The sequence below is a fragment of the Rattus norvegicus genome, chromosome 5 (genome assembly GCF_021556685.1).
Source record: "Rattus norvegicus strain SHRSP/BbbUtx chromosome 5, alternate assembly SHRSP_T2T, whole genome shotgun sequence".
NCBI classification, from domain to species: Eukaryota; Metazoa; Chordata; class Mammalia; order Rodentia; family Muridae; genus Rattus; species Rattus norvegicus.
In genome coordinates, this window is record NC_141538.1 from 33,397,944 (window position 1) to 33,413,495 (window position 15,552).

The window sequence follows — 15,552 nt, forward strand, 5'->3', positions numbered from 1 at the left end:
CAAATAAAATCAATTTTCAATTAAAAGTCATCAAAAAAGATAAGGAATGACACTTCATATTCATCAAAGGAAAAATCCACCAAGATGAACTCTCAATCCTAAATATCTATGCCCCAAATACAAGGGCACCTACATACATAAAAGAAACCTTACTAAAGCTCAAAAAACACATTGCACCTCACACAATAATAGTGGGAGATTTCAACACCCCACTCTCATCAATGGACAGATCATGGAAACAGAAATTGAACGGAGATGTAGACAGACTAAGAGAAGTCATGAGCCAAATGGACTTAACGGATATTTATAGAACATTCTATCCTAAAGCAAAAGGATATACCTTCTTCTCAGCTCCTCATGGTACTTTCTCCAAAATTGACCATATAATTGGTCAAAAAACGGGCCTCAACAGGTACAGAAAGATAGAAATAATCCCATGCGTGCTATCAGACCACCACGGCCTAAAACTGGTCTTCAATAACAATCAAGGAAGAATGCCCACATATACTTGGAAATTGAACAATGCTCTACTCAATGATAACCTGGTCAAGGAAGAAATAAAGAAAGAAATTAAAAACTTTTTAGAATTTGATGAAAATGAAGGTACAACATACCCAAACTTATGGGACACAATGAAAGCTGTGCTAAGAGGAAAACTCATAGCGCTGAGTGCCTGCAGAAAGAAACAGGAAAGAGCATATGTCAGCAGCTTGACAGCACACCTAAAAGCTCTAGAACAAAAAGAAGCACATACACCCAGGAGGAGTAGAAGGCAGGAAATAATCAAACTCAGAGCTGAAATCAACCAAGTAGAAACAAAAAGGACCACAGAAAGAATCAACAGAACCAAAAGTTGGTTCTTTGAGAAAATCAACAAGATAGATAAACCCTTAGCCAGACTAACGAGAGGACACAGAGAGTGCGTCCAAATTAACAAAATCAGAAATGAAAAGGGAGACATAACAACAGATTCAGAGGAAATTCAAAAAATCATCAGATCTTACTATAAAAACCTATATTCAACAAAACTTGAAAATCTTCAGGAAATGGATAATTTCCTAGACAGATACCAGGTACCGAAGTTAAATCAGGAACAGATAAACCAGTTAAACAACCCCATAACTCCTAAGGAAATAGAAGCAGTCATTAAAGGTCTCCCAACAAAAAGAGCCCAGGTCCAGACGGGTTTAGTACAGAATTCTACCAAACCTTCATAGAAGACCTCATACCAATATTATCCAAACTATTCCACAAAATTGAAACAGATGGATCACTACCGAATACCTTCTACGAAGCCACAATTACTCTTATACCTAAACCACACAAAGACACAACAAAGAAAGAGAACTTCAGACCAATTTCCCTTATGAATATCGATGCAAAAATACTCAACAAAATTCTGGCAAACCGAATCCAAGAGCACATCAAAACAATCATCCACCATGACCAAGTAGGCTTCATCCCAGGCATGCAGGGATGGTTTAATATACGGAAAACCATCAACGTGATCCATTATATAAACAAACTGAAAGAACAAAACCACATGATCATTTCATTAGACGCTGAGAAAGCATTTGACAAAATTCAACACCCCTTCATGATAAAAGTCCTGGAGAGAATAGGAATTCAAGGCCCATACCTGAACATAGTAAAAGCCATATACAGCAAACCAGTTGCTAACATTAAACTAAATGGAGAGAAACTCGAAGCAATCCCACGAAAATCAGGGACTAGACAAGGCTGCCCACTCTCTCCCTACTTATTCAATATAGTTCTTGAAGTTCTAGCCAGAGCAATCAGACAACAAAAGGAGGTCAAGGGGATACAGATCGGAAAAGAAGAAGTCAAAATATCACTGTTTGCAGATGATATGATAGTGTATTTAAGTGATCCCAAAAGTTCCACCAGAGAACTACTAAAGCTGATAAACAACTTCAGCAAAGTGGCTGGGTATAAAATTAACTCAAATAAATCAGTAGCCTTCCTCTACACAAAAGAGAAACAAGCCGAGAAAGAAATTAGGGAAACGACACCCTTCATAATAGACCCAAATAATATAAAGTACCTCGGTGTGACTTTAACCAAGCAAGTAAAAGATCTGTACAATAAGAACTACAAGACACTGAAGAAGGAAATTGAAGAAGACCTCAGAAGATGGAAAGATCTCCCATGCTCATGGATTGGCAGGATTAATATAGTAAAAATGGCCATTTTACCAAAAGCAATCTACAGATTCAATGCAATCCCCATCAAAATACCAATCCAATTCTTCAAAGAGTTAGACAGAACAATTTGCAAATTCATCTGGAATAACAAAAAACCCAGGATAGCTAAAGCTATCCTCAACAATAAAAGGACTTCAGGGGGAATCACTATCCCTGAACTCAAGCAGTATTACAGAGCAATAGTGATAAAAACTGCATGGTATTGGTACAGAGACAGACAGATAGACCAATGGAATAGAATTGAAGACCCAGAAATGAACCCACACACCTATGGTCACTTGATTTTTGACAAAGGAGCCAAAACCATCCAATGGAAAAAAGATAGCATTTTCAGCAAATGGTGCTGGTTCAACTGGAGGGCAACATGTAGAAGAATGCAGATCGATCCATGCTTATCACCCTGTACAAAGCTTAAGTCCAAGTGGATCAAGGACCTCCACATCAAACCAGACACACTCAAACTAATAGAAGAAAAACTAGGGAAGCATCTGGAACACATGGGCACTGGAAAAAATTTCATAAACAAAACACCAATGGCTTACGCTCTAAGATCAAGAATCGACAAATGGGATCTCATAAAACTACAAAGCTTCTGTAAGGCAAAGGACACGGTGGTTAGGACAAAACGGCAACCAACAGATTGGGAAAAGATCTTTACCAATCCTACAACAGATAGAGGCCTTATATCCAAAATATAAAAGAACTCAAGAAGTTAGACCGCAGGGAAACAAATAACCCTATTAAAAAATGGGGTTCAGAGCTAAACAAAGAATTCACAGCTGAGGAATGCCGAATGGCTGAGAAACACCTAAACAAATGTTCAACATCTTTAGTCATAAGGGAAATGCAAATCAAAACAACCCTGAGATTTCACCTCACACCAGTGAGAATGGCTAAGATCAAAAACTCAGGGGACAACAGATGCTGGCGAGGATGTGGAGGAAGAGGAACACTCCTCCATTGTTGGTGGGATTGCAAACTGGTACAACCATTCTGGAAATCAGTCTGGAGAATCCTCAGAAAATTGGACATTGAACTGCCTGAGGATCCAGCTATACCTCTCTTGGGCATATACCCAAAAGATGCCCCAACATATAAAAAAGACACGTGCTCCACTATGTTCATTGCAGCCTTATTTATAATAGCCAGAAGCTGGAAAGAACCCAGATGCCCGTCAACAGAGGAATGGATACAGAAAATGTGGTACATCTACATAATGGAATATTACTCAGCTATCAAAAACAACGACTTTATGAAATTCGTAGGCAAATGGTTGGAACTGGAAAACATCATCCTGAGTGAGCTAACCCAATCACAGAAAGACATACATGGTATGCACTCATTGATAAGTGGCTATTAGCCCAAATGCTTGAATTACCCTAGATGCCTAGAGCAAATGAAACTCAACACGGATGATCAAAATGTGAATGCTTCACTCCTTCTTTAAAAGGGGGAACAAGAATACCCTTGGCAGGGAAGAGAGAGGCAAAGATTAAAACAGAGACTGAAGGAACAACCATTCAGAGTCTGCCCCACATGTGGCCCATACATATATAGCCACCCAATTAGACAAGATGGATGAAGCACAGGGGTGCAGACCGACAGGAGCCGGATGTAGATCGCTCCTGAGAGACACAGCCAGAGTACAACAAATACAGAGGCGAATGCCAGCAGCAAGCCACTGAACTGAGAATAGGACCTCCGTTGAAGGAATCAGAGAAAGAACTGGAAGAGCTTGAGGGGGCTCGAGACTCCATATGTACAACAATGCCAAGCAACCAGAGCTTCCAGGGACTAAGCCCCTACCCAAAGACTATACATGGACTGACCCTGGACTCTGACCTCATAGGTAGCAATGCATATCCTAGTGGGAGCACCAGTGGAAGGGGAGGCCCTGGGTCCTGCTAGGACTGAGCCCCCAGTGAACTAGACTGGTGGGTGGAGGGCGGCAGTGGGGGGAGTGTTGGGAGGGGAGCACCCATAAGGAAGGGGAGGGGGGAGGGGGATGTTTGCCCGGATACCGGGAAAGGGAATATCACTTGAAATGTATATAAGGAATGCTCAAGTTAATAAAAAAAATATATCGAAATAAACAAAGGGAAAAAAACAAAAAAAAAAGAAGAAGAACATATAGTTGTAAGCCGATAAACTGGCTCATTAGATAAAGGTCCTTAAAAAAAAAAAAAAAGAAAATCAAAAGAAAAGACAAGGAGCTGTAGATACAAACTTCACCAACAGAATACAAGAGATGGAAGAGAGAATCTCAGGAGCAGAAGATTCCATAGAAATCATTGACTCAACTGTCAAAGATAATGTAAAGCAGAAAAAGCTACTGGTCCAAAACATACAGGAAATCCAGGACTCAATGAGAAGATCAAACCTAAGGATAATAGGTATAGAAGAGAGTGAAGACTCCCAGCTCAAAGGACCAGTAAATATCTTCAACAAAATCATAGAAGAAAACTTCCCTAACCTAAAAAAAGAGATACCCATAGGCATACAAGAAGCCTACAGAACTCCAAATAGATTGGACCAGAAAAGAAACACCTCCCGTCACATAATAGTCAAAACACCAAACGCAGAAAATAAAGGAAGAATATTAAAAGCAGTAAGGGAAAAAGGTCAAGTAACATATAAAGGCAGACCTATCAGAATCACACCAGACTTTTCGCCAGAAACTATGAAGGCCAGAAGATCCTGGACAGATGTCATACAGACCCTAAGAGAACACAAATGCCAGCCCAGGTTACTGTATCCTACAAAACTCTCAATTAACATAGATGGAGAAACCAAGATATTCCATGACAAAGCCAAATTTACACAATATCTTTCTACAAAACCAGCACTACAAAGGATAATAAATGGTAAAGCCCAACATAAGGAGGCAAGCTATACCCTAGAAGAAGCAAGAAACTAATCGTCTTGGCAACAAAACAAAGAGAAGAAAAGCACACAAACATAACCTCACATCCAAATATGAATATAACAGGAAGCAATAATCACTATTCCTTAATATCTCTCAACATCAATGGCCTCAACTCCCCAATAAAAAGACATAGATTAACAAACTGGATACGCAATGAGGACCCTGCATTCTGCTGCCTACAGGAAACACACCTCAGAGACAAAGACAGACACTACCTCAGAGTGAAAGGCTGAAAAACAACTTTCCAAGCAAATGGTCAGAAGAAGCAAGCTGGAGTAGCCATTCTAATATCAAATAAAATCAATTTTCAATTAAAAGTCATCAAAAAAGATAAGGAAGGACACTTCATATTCATCAAAGGAAAAATCCACCAAGATGAACTCTCAATCCTCATCTTCGGTTGGTTTATATACAAGTGTGCAATTTCTAGGCTTGAAAGTAAAATTATGCTATCTGGTGCTGGATAGAGGAGCCTTATTTTTTATTATGGCAGCTTGCTATTTTTGTAACATGGTGATTTGGTTGAACACAATAAAGTACAGTAGTAACTGAAAAAAAAAAAGAACATCCTATTTCAGAAATGGAGTCTAGAGAGGTAGCGCCTAGGTTTAGGGGACTGGCTGCTCTTCCGATTCCCAGCACCCACAAGGCCGCTCGTGCCGTCTGTAACTCCATTTCTAGGTGATACAACAGATGATGCAGTTCAAGAAAAAAATGCATGTAAAATCTGAAAAAGAAATCATTTTTATAAAGGTCATATCGATTATTTTGTGATAAACGTAAGAAAACATTTTTTAAAAATGAAAAAAAAAAAAAGACAAAAGCTAACAGACTGAACATGCCAACAAGATCCAGCATTTTGCTCTGTACCAGAAACTCACTTCAATAACAAAGACAGACACTATCTCAGCGTAAGGGATGGAAAAAGGAATACCAAGCAAACGGTCCTGAGAAACAAGCTGGAGTTGCCATCCTAATATCCAGTAAAATAGACTTTCAATCAAAACTTATCAAGTTTGATGAGGAAGGACACTTCATATTCATCAAAGGGAAAATCCACCAAGAAAAGTCTCAATTCTGAACATTTATCCGCCAAATGCAAGGACACCTACACTCATAAGAGAAACTTTACTAAAGCTCAAAGCACACATTGAACCATGCACAATAGTAGTGGGAGACTTCAGCACCCCACTCTCACCAATGGATAGGTCATTGAAACAGAAACTAAACAAAGACACAGTGAAACTAATAGAAGTTATGAATAAAATGGATATCTACAGAACATTTCACCCTAAAACAAAAGAATACACCTTCTTCTCAGCACTTCATGGTACCTTCTCCAAAACTCACCATATAGTTGGTCCCAAAACAACTCTCAACTAATACAAGAAGATTGAAATAATGCCATGCACCCTGTCAGACCACCATGGCCTAAGACTTGTCTTCAATAACAGCAAAAACAACATGAAGCCCACATGCATGTGGAAATGGAACAAGTCTCTACTCAATGATAATTTGGTCAGAGAAGAAGCAAAGAAAGAAATTAAAGACTTCCTGGAATTTAATGAAACTGTTGACATATCATACCCAAATTTATGGGACACAATGAAACCAGTGCTAAGAGGAAAATTCATAGCACTAAGTGCCCTTGTAAAGAAACTGGAGAGATCTTATCTTAGCAACTCAACAACACTGAGAGCTCTAAAACAAAAAGAAGCAAACTCGCCCAAGAGTAGTAGAAGGCAGGAAACAGTTAAACTCAGGATTGAAATCAACCAAATAAAGAGAATGATACAAAGAAAAAAAAAGACTCATAGACTTTGTTAGGTAAAATGAAAACAGCTTGAATTATTTTCACTACTTCCATCCTTCTATCATTCCAGAGGAAGAAGCTGATTGCTCTGGGTGACCTTTAAGCCAACTCTTCTAATTAACAAGAAGCTACAGACCAGAAACCAGCCTGGAAGCATTTTAGGCCCCTAGAATGGTCCCTATCCTGGGACAGACTAAAATTAGACTTGTGGTTGTGTGTTTGAATTATTATAGATCACCGATTGCCCTTAGGCATTCATGTAGTGCCTGTGTAATTCCTGTGACCCAAGGGAAACAAGGGAAATGGAGTACCCATTTGATATAGCCAGATCATTTAGGGAACTGCAAAATAATGTGACTACTCATCAAGTGACATTGGGCTGAGGCACCTGAGGTACAGTCAGGGCTTCTCAAAGGTATTTGCAGTTAGGGAATGCAAAAGTGAGTTTCTATCTTTAGAAACAGAAATCTAGAAGGAGCTGAAAGGGCTTGCAACCCCATAAGAACAACAATACCAACCAACCAGAGCTCCCAGGGACTAAACCACCATCCAAAGAGTACACATGGACAGATCTATGGCTCCAGCTGCATATGTAGCAGAGGATGGCCTTGTTGGGCACCAAAGTAGAACCCCTAGTGTAGGGGAATGTCAGGGCAGGGAGGTGGAAAGGGGTGGGTGGTTGGGTGGGGGAAAGGGGATAACATTTGAAATGTAAATAAAAAAATATCCAATAAAAAAAGAAATAGAAACCTAAAAAAAAAAAAGAAAGAAATACTCATGTTAATAAAAAAAAAAAAAAGAAAGCTCAATTCAAAACCATCACTAGGAGATTATACAATGCCACATTATACAGAACATGTATGCTTAATTAAACAGAAATCTCTACTATAATCACAACCTTGACAAAACATAACTTTACACGCAAAAAAAAAATATTACTGCAAGTACATCTGTCCAGGAACTGGTTCAAACCACATGGGCACCAAACCTTTTTCTTACTTTTTATTGCTAAGCCAAACCTCCACCAAGTCTGCCACCGCCAAGATAGGGACAATCACCTCATGAGACAAGCTGGAGCTCCCTCCCTGCCCACTGTGTGTGTGTGGGGATGGGGGGGAGCTCGCTCCATTTTTCGCTCTTCCAAGACTCCCAACACCGCCTGGATGTACAAGTGTCTGAGAACCCCCCTAGTCACAGGCCCACAGACGCCTGGAGCAGGGCCTACAGGTGGGTGGCCCCATGCCCCAACTGGGGCCCTATTTGCATACTGGTGTATCTGATCATACTGGCCTGATCTTTTCAGGCTCTGTCTCCTCACTATTGGGCATTTCCACTAAGGGCACCCGCATTTAGTCCTGGGAGCCTCTCACATTCCAGGTCTCTGGGACTTTCTAGAGGTCCCCCCTTCTGCCACCCCTCCCACTGCTATATATTTCCACTCATTCTCCTGGCCCTCTGGGCTTCTCTCTTGTCTCCCCCATACCTGATCCTGTTTCCCTTTTCTCCTCTGCCTCCCCTCTCCCACCCAGGTCACATGATCTTGTTCCCTCTTCTAAGTGGGATTGATTTTTATTTATATCAGTACACTGTAGGGCATCAGATCCCATTACAGGTGGTTGTGAGCCACCATGTGGTTGCTGGGAATTGAACTCAGAACCTGTGGAAGACCAACCAGTGCTCTAAACTGCTGAGCCATCTCTCCAACCAGGATTGAAGCATTCTTACTTGGGCTTCCTTTTTTTTTTTAAACTGGATTTTTTTTTTTTTTTTACACTTCAAATGTTATCCCCTTTCCTGGTTTCTGGTCCATAAACCCCCTATCCCATCCCCCTCTGCCTTCTTCAATGAGGGTGTTCCCCCACCCATCCACCCACCCCTTTCCGCATTCCCACCCTGACATTCCCCTACACTGGGAGGGGATGGGGGGGGATGCAATCCAGCCTTAGCAGGACCAAGGGCTTCTCCTCCCATCGGTGCCCAACAAGGTCATCCTCTGCTACATAGGCAGGTAAAGCAATGTGTACTCTGTGGGTGGTAGTTTAGTCCCTAGGAGCTCTGATTGGTTGGTATTGTTGTTCTTATGAGGTGGCAAGCCCCTTCAGCTCCTTCAATCTTTTCTCTAACTCCTCCAATGGGGACCCCTTTCTCAGTTCAATGGTTGGCTGCTAGCTGTATTTGTCATGCTCTGGCAGAACCTCAGAAGATAGCTGTATCAGTCTCCTGTAAGCAAGCACTTCTTGGCATCAGCAATATTGTCTGGGTTTGGTGGCTGTATGTATTTGGGCTGGATCTCCAGGTGGAGCAGGCTCTGAATGGCCAACCCTTCAGTTTCTACTCCGAACTTTGTCTCCATATCTCCTCCTATGAATACTTTTGTTCCCCCTTTTGAGAAAGACTGAAGCATACACACTTCGGCCGTCCTTGAGCTTTGAGCTTCACGTGGTCTGTGAATTCTATCTTGAGTAATTTGAGCTTTTGGGCTAATATCCACTTATCAGTGAGTGCATACCATGTGTTTTTTCTGACTGGGTTACCTCACTCAGGATGATATTGTGTTCCATCCATTTGCCTATGAATTTCATGAACTCATTGTTTTTGATAGCTGAGTAGTACTCCATTGTGTAGATGTATCATATTTTCTGTTTCCATTCCTCTGTCGAAGGGCATCTGGGTTCTTTCCAGCTTCTGGCTATTATAAATAAGGCTGCTATGAACAAGTGGAGCATGTGTCTTTGTTATATGTTGGAACATTTTTTGGGTATATGTCCAGGAGTGGTATAGCTGGATCCTCAGGCAGTTCAATGTCCAATTTTCTGAGGAACATCCAGACTGATTTCCAGAATGGTTGTACCAGTCTGCAATCCCACCAACAATGGAGGAGTGTTTCTTTCTTCACATCCTCACCAGCATCTGCTGTTACCCGAGTTTTTTATCTTAGCCATTCTCACTGGTATGAAGTGGAATCTCAGGGTTGTTTTGATTTGCATTTCCCTGATGACTAAGGATGTTGAACATTTCTTTATGTACTTCTCGTCCATTTGATATTCCTCAGCTGAGAATTCTTTGTTTAGCTCTGGATCCCCTTTTTTAACAGGGCTATTTGATTCTCTGGAGTGTAACTTAATTGGGTTTGGGCCTTTCTTTTTTAACTTATGGTCTGTGGGGTATATCGTGGGTACTCTGTACACTTTTGCTAACATTCACTTATCAGTGAGTACATACCATGCACATATATATCCTTTTGGATCTGGATTGCTTCACTCGGGTTGATAATTTCTAGTTCCATCCATTTTGCCTGGAAAACTCATGATGTCCTCATTTTTAATAGCTGAATAGTAGTTCATTATATAAATAAACCACTTTTTTCCTCTACCTATTCTTCAGTTCAGGGACATCTGGGTTGTTTCCAATTTTTGGCTATTGCAAACAAAGCTATGAACATAGTGGAGTACATGTCCCTGTGGTATCATGGGGCATCTTTTGGATATATGCCCAAGTGTGGTATAGCTTCAGGTAGACCTATTTCCAATTTTCTGAGTAATCATCAGATTGGTTTCCAGAGTGGTTGTACCAGTTTGCAATCCCACCAGCAATGGGATTCCTCTTTCTCCATATCCTCCCTAGCATGTACTGTCACCTGCCATTCTCACTGGTGTGAGGTGGAATCTCAGGGTTGTTTTGATTTGCATTTCCCTGATGACTAAGGATGCTGAACATTTCTTTAGGTGCTTCTCAGCCATTTGAGATTCCTTTACTGAGAATTCTGTTTAGCTCAGTACCCTATTTTTTAATAGGGTTATTTGGATTTTTGGATTCTAACTTCTTGAGTTCTTTGTATATTTTGGATATTAGCCCTCTGATCACGATCTTTTCCCAATCTATAGGTTGCTGACTTGTCCTATTGACAGTGTCCTTTGCCTTACAGAAGCTTTGCAGTTTTATGAGGTTCCATTTGTTGATTCTTGGTCTTAGAGCATAAGCCATTGGAGTTCTGTTCAGGAAATTTTCCCCTGTGCTAATGCATTCAATGCTCTTTTCCCACTTTCTCTTCTATTAGATTCAATGTATCTGGTTTCATGTGGCAGTCCTTGATCCACTTGGACTTGAGCTTTGTACAAGGCAATAAGTATGATCAGTTTGCAGTCTTCTACATGCAGCTTGCCAGTTAGACCCCCACAATTTGTTGAAGATGCTTTTGGTTTTTTTTTCCCCACTGTATGGTTTTGGCTTCTTTGTCAAATATCAAGTGTCCATAGATATGTGGGTTTATTTCTGGGTCTGCCGCGCCCAACCTCGACCAGCAAGGAAGACACGACCACAGGAGATCGTCTTCAAGCAGTTTTACTCAGGAACCTTGATACAATCTTCTGACCTCTATCTCTTCTCTCTCTCTCTCTCTCTCTCTCTCTCTCTCTCTCTCTCTCTCTCTCTCTCTGTCTCTCACTCTCCTGACTCTCTCCCCCTCTGTCCTCCCGGGGAACGCCCTGCACCACACTTAAATAGCTAGCACTGGCCAGTCCTAGCAAGCCATGTGGGTCATGTAGATAGGCTGTCACTATTCGGAAGTTAGCGGGCCAGGCAGACATAGCCAAATAAGGACTTGTTTACTGCAAGGAGCGCTCACCGTTGGGAGGGTGGAAGGCGGAAACCAGCGCCATCTTTGAGGCACGGCACGTCGAAGCTCTCTACATGGGTCTTCAATTGTATTACATTGATCTGTCACTGTATCAATATCATGCAGCTTTTAATCACTACTGCTCTGTAGTACAGTTTGAGGTCAGGGATGGTAATTTCCCCAGTTCTTTTATTGTTAAGAATTCTATTGGCTACCCTGGATTTTTTGTTTTTCTATATGAAGTTAATTCCTTTTTCCATGTCTGTGAAGAATGTAGTTGGAATTTCGATAGGGATTGCATTGAATCTGTAGATTGCTTTTGGCAAGATGATTACTATATTAATCCTGCCAATCCATGAGCATGGGAGATCTTTCCATCTTCTGAGGTCCATTTTTTCTTCAGGGACTTGAAGTTCTTGTCATAGAGATTTTTTCACTTGCTTGGTTAGAATTAAACCAAGATATTTTATATTTATTGCTATTGTGAAGTGTTATTTTCCTAATTTCTTTCTCAGCCCATTTACCGTTTGTATAATGGAAGGCTATGGATTTAATTCTATATCCAGCCAGTTTGCTGAAATTGTTTATCAGGTGTAGGAGTTCTCTGACAGAATTTTGGGAGTCATTTATGTCTACTATCATATCATCCAGTATAGTGATGCCTTGATTTCTTCCTTTCCAACTTGTATTTCCTTGATCTCATTTTGTTGTCTAGTTGCTCTAACTAGAACTTCAAGTAATATATTGAATAGATAGGAAAAGAGTAGACAGCCTTGTCTTGTTCTGGATTTTAGTGGGATTGCTTCAAGCATCTCTCCATTTAATTTGATGTTTGCTGTTGGCCTGTTGTATATTGCTTTTATTATGTTTAGGTATGTGCCATGAATTCCTGCTCTCCAAGACATGAAGGGGTGATTCAAGGGACCTAAATATTAAATACAACATACTCAGACTAGCATGATATATAGAGACTGCAATGAAAAAAAAAAGATAACTTGATGATCACGCAGGCACATGTTTTTAATTCTAGCAATCCAAAGGCAGCAGCAGAGGAGGTACATACGGGAAAGGGAGAAAAAGGGTGAATGGAGTTGTGAGAAGAAAAACGGGTTTCAGAAACCTGTGTCCACTTTGGGATGGCTGTCAGTGACATTCTGGACTGACAGTATTCAGCAAAACCAGAAGACAATCAGCTTAGTTAAGAGCTGGAGAATGAAGGTCCTGGAGGAAAATATCAGGTGCATTAAAAAAAAAAAAAAGATGCAGGAACTAAAGGATTAAATGTGGCAGAGTAAAATAAAGTGTGGAAGGTTTTATATGCAAAGAAAAGACAGCAAGAAGAGCCCAGGGACAAAAATATACTGATTCTCCCCGCAAAAGACCCTCATTCATCAGCAATGCACACTGCAGACTTCTCTGAGGCAAAGTAAAGGCTTGTACATGGTTATAACTGAAGACGTATGCCAAGGCCAGAGTGGACCGCTCATGGCGGTGCGGGCAGTATACACAGTGGGGAGCAGAGGGAGGCTGCAGCTACCGAAACATCCAAGTGGGCCATCACGCTGAGTTGAAAAGGTAACAGTGCAGAAGCTAAACTCAACATAGAGGGATTTGAAAGGTAGTAACTAAAATGGGCGCAACAAAGAAAGAATTAAGTGGAGAATTAAAACATGGAAGTGAGGACTCTAGAACTGAAAGTGTCATAAAAGATAATCTTAGTGTAAGTTTTTAAACAAGGCGTTTTCTTCTAACAACAATCAACAAATAGAAACTAACTCAAGCAGGAAACAAGTCACTTCACCGTTTTTAGCAAGAACTCAAATTTTTTTGCTCAGAAACTCAATCTGTCCTTTAGAAAAGTGTAAGTCCTGTCTTATGGCTGCTGCCACACCATTGGAAGTTACTAACTACTATTGCATATTATGATTTCATAAAGGGTAAAGGAGGCCGTGTGAAGATGGTATGTCTACCCTTTTAACTCTTAGTAAGGGGCAATGGCTGAGTTGTCTAAAGGCTCTTTTGGTACTGACTGTGAAGAAATCAACAAAAGGAAAACGGTTGCCTTGTGCCCACTTAACCTCAAGATTTTTAATGGCTGCAGTCAGACATGATCAGGCAGAAACCTTTAACATATGCATCTGGGACTCATTCATGTCAACTGCTTCTCTTTAAACGGATATTCTTTATTTTAAACATTAACCGTCTCCTAAAGGCTGTTTTAGGGGGAGAAATTCCTTTCCTTTCCTATTCCTATCAACCCTCCTCTCCACTTGAAGTTCCAGCCAGTTCTAGGAAATGAAAAAGTAACTCCCTCAACACCCTTAATGTGTCTTACTTCCATATGTAAAGACTTCGGGACAATCTCCCCAGGGAGGTGGGCACAGTCTTGCCTGAATCCTCAAAGCCTACTTCCAGATGTGAGCCCCAAGGTAGAAGACTACTAGACCCAGGCTTCCAACCTCTTTCCAGATGACAGCCTGAAGGAAGAAGAGCACGGATCTAATTCGGATTCCAGATGTGGGCCAAAGGGCACAGGAGTAAATTGCAACATCTTTCCTGCCATGTGTAATGCCCTAAGCAAGAACAGCTACTCATCCCTCTCCAAGGGTACTCCATATTGTCTCGAGAGAGCTAAGTCTCCAGAGATTAAAGTGTCACTGCTCCATCACTCACAACTTATATCTACTTTCTATCCTCATTCCCAAAAGCTCTAAGGTTCCTCACCTTGGTCAAGGTCCTTAGCTCAGGGCATACTTTGGAGATTTGATTATTCTGAAGGTCTAGAGTCCTCAGATTAGGCAGTTTTTCCAGTGCTGAGGGCATCTTGCTCATCTTCTTCCCATTCAAAGTAAGGATCTTAGTGCTCTTGCCACCCTTCAGTGCTGTTAGCAATAATCTCTCAGTCATGATTTTTGAAGAGGTAACCATTATGGGGCAAGAGTTATTCTATATCTTTAGAATATGTAATTGCAGAATTGTTGTGTCATAGATGCTAAACCACTGCCCATTATGATGAAGGTAGGAGGTATTAGATGATTTTCTAATGAGAGAGGGGAAATGGCCACTGCAGGCTGGGCCAGAAGCATACAAGACAGGGCTTGTGTAAGCAGGCTTGTCCATGCCAGAAACATGGACGTCATCCAATACTGAGATCACTTCAGGTCACTGGGCCAGCTTTGGGAGTCTTCCACCAGTTTGAGATGAGGAAGGCTAAATATCTGAAAAAAAAAATAATGTAAAGTAGACAAACATTTCCTAATACTGAAGCCTTGAAGTTCATAACAGAATTCTATAAAAGGAGGAAAAAAACTCATTAATCATACTTGGAGTGGGTGGGACATCAGCTCAGTCTAAAAACTAATAAAGGAGAAGTGAATCAAGCATGTGTTAAATTATTCTAATACAAACTGCATGCCAGTACATTCAAATAGTTCATAGTTTTCATTCATACAGAAATTGGAGCTAATAAATGACTTTTAGCAGGCCTCAGAAAATTCATCATTTCTCCAAGTTCTAATGAAATACAGGAGCTCAGTTGGTAGGATTAGGGTTAGTAACCCATTAATCAGTTCTAGTCACTTACAACTGAAAGCATCACGTGGGATGAAAGTACCTGATAGGATACAGCCAAGAGCGCAGATGAAATCTCATACAGAAAACTACATCTAACCATGGCTTTAGGCTAACTCCATAGAGACATAGGAGGCCCAGAGAGCAAGCTGAGGTTGCCCTCAGCAAAAGATTCGGCCAGATCTCGAACATCGGAAGCTCTACTGCAGTGGTTCTCAACTCTCCTCATGTGGCTTTAATACGGTTCCTCATGTTGTGGAGACCCCCATCCACACACTTATTTTTCATTTCTCCTTCATGGCTATAATTTTGCTTTGGTTGTGGATCATAATATAAATATTTTTGGAGGCAGAGGATTGCCAAAGGGGTAGTGATCCACAGGTTGAGATCTCGGTAAGCACAG

General features: G+C 40.9%; 2 protein-coding genes across 4 annotated transcripts in view; both read right to left on the bottom strand.

Annotated features, from left to right (window-relative positions):
- Positions 1 to 14,797, bottom strand: part of Lrrc69 (leucine rich repeat containing 69) — a 170,902-nt gene extending 156,105 nt beyond the window's left edge. The window contains exon 1 of one of the 3 annotated variants that reach the window (XR_015619967.1): positions 14,304 to 14,797. Coding sequence is in view for 2 of the 3 variants with exons in the window: in NM_001438020.1 (NP_001424949.1) it covers positions 14,304 to 14,507 (204 nt within the window). In the remaining variant the exon portion in view is untranslated. 3 annotated transcript variants of the gene reach the window in all.
- Positions 12,579 to 15,552, bottom strand: part of Otud6b (OTU deubiquitinase 6B) — a 34,362-nt gene continuing 31,388 nt past the window's right edge. Inside the window, exon 8 of the mRNA XM_087547881.1 lies at positions 12,579 to 14,797. Within this exon, the coding sequence (XP_087404007.1) occupies positions 14,737 to 14,797 (61 nt within the window). The 3' untranslated portion in view covers positions 12,579 to 14,736. The remainder of the gene's footprint in view (positions 14,798 to 15,552) is intronic.